The sequence below is a fragment of the Glycine max genome, chromosome 20 (genome assembly GCF_000004515.6).
Source record: "Glycine max cultivar Williams 82 chromosome 20, Glycine_max_v4.0, whole genome shotgun sequence".
Classification (NCBI taxonomy): domain Eukaryota; kingdom Viridiplantae; phylum Streptophyta; class Magnoliopsida; order Fabales; family Fabaceae; genus Glycine; species Glycine max.
The window spans coordinates 49,996-52,906 of NC_038256.2; the positions used below are offsets into that span (position 1 = coordinate 49,996).

Genomic DNA, 2,911 nt, shown 5'->3' on the forward strand with positions numbered 1-2,911 from the left:
ATAAAAAATTGAAAGATCAATAAAATGTTTCAATTAAAAGGTGTTGCAAGTGGGCATGCAGGGTGGGCATCAAATTCCAAGTGAGCTATTGGCTTAACGTCTTGCAAGATAGAGAAACTCTGAAACAAGACAGTATAGATAGTCAAATATTGGCAATGCAACTAACCACACTACAAACCATAATTTGGCCACTAGTGGATTCCAATTGATTTTGATTTCTCAGTTTATATATATGTGTCCAGTACAAACCCGGCCAGGTGCTATATAGAGTACTTTGTCATTTTCGTGCCTCAAGTACATGTACTATAGCAGAAAGAAGATGGTCCGAGTTTAATCATCGAATCATCACTAAAATAGTCTTGGAATGTTGTCAAGTACTGTATTTATTTTCTGTATAATTTGTCTTTTTTCATATCTTTGGAAGGACATATATATTGTGTTTAATTTTGTTTTTTTGAACTAGTATATAGAGCTTAGAGATACAATTTTGGCTTAATTTTGCTTCTTGTTGCGCGCTGCTGCTTCCTTTCCCCACTACTAAAATTATGGCTTCAAAAAGACAATTTACAAATCATCTTTGAAGCCACAATATGCATGTGGAAAGACAATATTTTCCCTTCAATCTTTTTTCTTATTTTTGGGTCTCTTAAATGCAATTCCTCACCTTTTAGTGCCTCCTCTGGTTTAATTAGTTAAAAAATTTAGTATCAATAAATATTACTATTATGGGCAATTAATTAGGCCATGTAAATCAAAATGAATTAGCATTAATGTACGAGGCATTAAAACAAAAATTCAAACCTTCATTAAATAGATATAAATAAGTGTGAGATTTTCAAGAGTAGTAAATGTTTCTTCTGTGCAGATTCCCATGACTTTTTTCTCTCTTGTGTGTATTGAAAAATGAACTGCTTCACCCCATTGGCTATGTGATTGAACGCATGATAAATGTTAGTAGCATCTTCCATAAATCCGCTACCATGCTTCATCAGTAAACCAACCCACCACATAGCCGATTCACTACTCGCACGGCACATGCACCCTCCTCTATCTCTCTCTGCAGCATAAGCACAGCATCATAGACCCTTTCTCAAAAAATAGGGTTCCTCCGTTAGGGCTAGAGGTCACACCATCTTACACTATACTAACCCCTAGCCAGCCAGCGAGGTGAAGTTTCGAACCTTCTAACGTGATTTTGTTTTTGTTTATTGATCTGTCATTGCATGCATCTCTATTTTAAACTAATTAAAATAAAAATAACGTTGGTCGCCTATTATGTTGATTTAATTAACTATTCTTGTGTTTAGTCATCTGATCTGATGAGTATTGTTAGTTTATTAATTTTTGTCAACGTGGGAAATTTGAATTACAATTATTTTTTTCCAACCATCAAAGCGAATCTTATAACCCATTAAACAAAAAAAAATAATAATTATATATGGTGGGGTGTGGGGTGTGTGTGTTTAAGTTTCAGTTTGAGTGCTTGGGGGTGCAATGGCGGGAGTGAGGGAACAGGACCAGTACATGCCGATAGCGAACGTGATAAGGATCATGCGTCGGATTCTGCCAGCGCACGCGAAGATCTCAGACGACGCGAAGGAGACGATCCAGGAGTGCGTGTCTGAGTACATCAGTTTCATCACGGCGGAGGCGAACGAGCGGTGCCAGCGGGAGCAGCGGAAGACGGTGACCGCAGAGGATGTGTTGTGGGCGATGGAGAAGCTTGGCTTTGACAACTACGCTCACCCTCTCTCTCTTTACCTTCACCGCTACCGCGAGAGTGAAGGAGAACCTGCTTCTGTCAGACGCGCTTCTTCTGCAATGGGGATCAATAATAATATGGTGCACCCACCTTATATTAATTCTCATGGCTTTGGAATGTTTGATTTTGACCCATCATCGCAAGGGTTTTACAGGGACGATCATAACGCTGCTTCTGGATCTGGTGGTTTTGTTGCGCCTTTTGATCCTTATGCTAACATCAAACGTGATGCCCTGTGATCATGTAAGAACAACAACTAGTGCATGCTGCTTTTTCACTTGGTTAGTTATATTCAAGCACAAGCACATGCAGGTGCAGGTGCAACTATTTAGCTTCATCTACAAATCTTTTTTCCTCTCTTCTTCTCATGCTTTAATTATTTAGAGACAATACTTGTTATTCATTGTTATGCTCAATTGCTAGCTTCTATTCATCGTCGACTGTCTGTATTGTTGATGTTCATTACAGTAACAGATAAGATGGTAATTGCTTTACTACTTCTATCCTATGAAGCCACGATACTTCAAATATGCCAAGGTATCAATGTCGTATCCATGTTGGACACCGATATTCCTCCTATACGTATCCAAGAAGTATATGATTTTTTTTTTTAAATCTAGGACACATTTGGGATACGGCTCCAATACTCTCAAGATGGTTAGACATGATTCCAATACAGCTCCCATATGACTTGAGTAGCTTTGGATATTTTTTTTTCTTTTCATTTTATTGTTTTAACTTTAGGATTGTTAAAATAAAAAAGGTCCAAACATACACAAAACATAAACAAAAATATGACATACTACTTCCCTCTTTTCCAAGCATGACAACTCTTTTCTAGCAAGTGTTTGCAATGATTGCTGAAATAGAATTTGCATATTTGTAATATTTTAACAACACTCAAGAGCATTTGCATAATTACACATTTTAACACCAACACTACTACATTTTATTTGACATTCATAGATAATTTTTTTTCCTGTATCTAAGCTTCATGGTTAAATATCATTTTTAAAGACAAACTCTTTTCTTTAAAATTTTATGTATGTGTTTTGAAATTTTAAAACAATATATATTAATGATAAGTTTTTCAAAGATGTGTGCCTCTAAAGTTTTTTTAAAGGTTTTATTAATTGTTTTTACTACATT

The 2,911-nt window shown here is 36.2% G+C and overlaps 1 protein-coding gene across 1 annotated transcript; it reads left to right on the forward strand.

Moving 5' to 3' along the window:
* Window positions 1–988: 988 nt before the first annotated feature.
* On the forward strand, window positions 989–2,195 carry LOC547959 (nuclear transcription factor Y subunit B-6). Its single transcript, XM_003556542.5, has 2 exons — window positions 989–1,167; window positions 1,475–2,195. Exon 2 carries the CDS (start codon window positions 1,495–1,497, stop codon window positions 1,999–2,001), a length of 507 nt encoding a protein of 168 aa, XP_003556590.1. The 5' UTR covers window positions 989–1,167; window positions 1,475–1,494; the 3' UTR covers window positions 2,002–2,195.
* The last annotated feature ends 716 nt before the right edge of the window (window positions 2,196–2,911 follow it).

Bases quoted from the DNA above. Each gene is read 5' to 3' on its own strand.
- LOC547959 (XM_003556542.5), top strand. From the start codon at position 1,495: ATGGCGGGAGTGAGGGAACAGGACCAGTACATGCCGATAGCGAACGTG.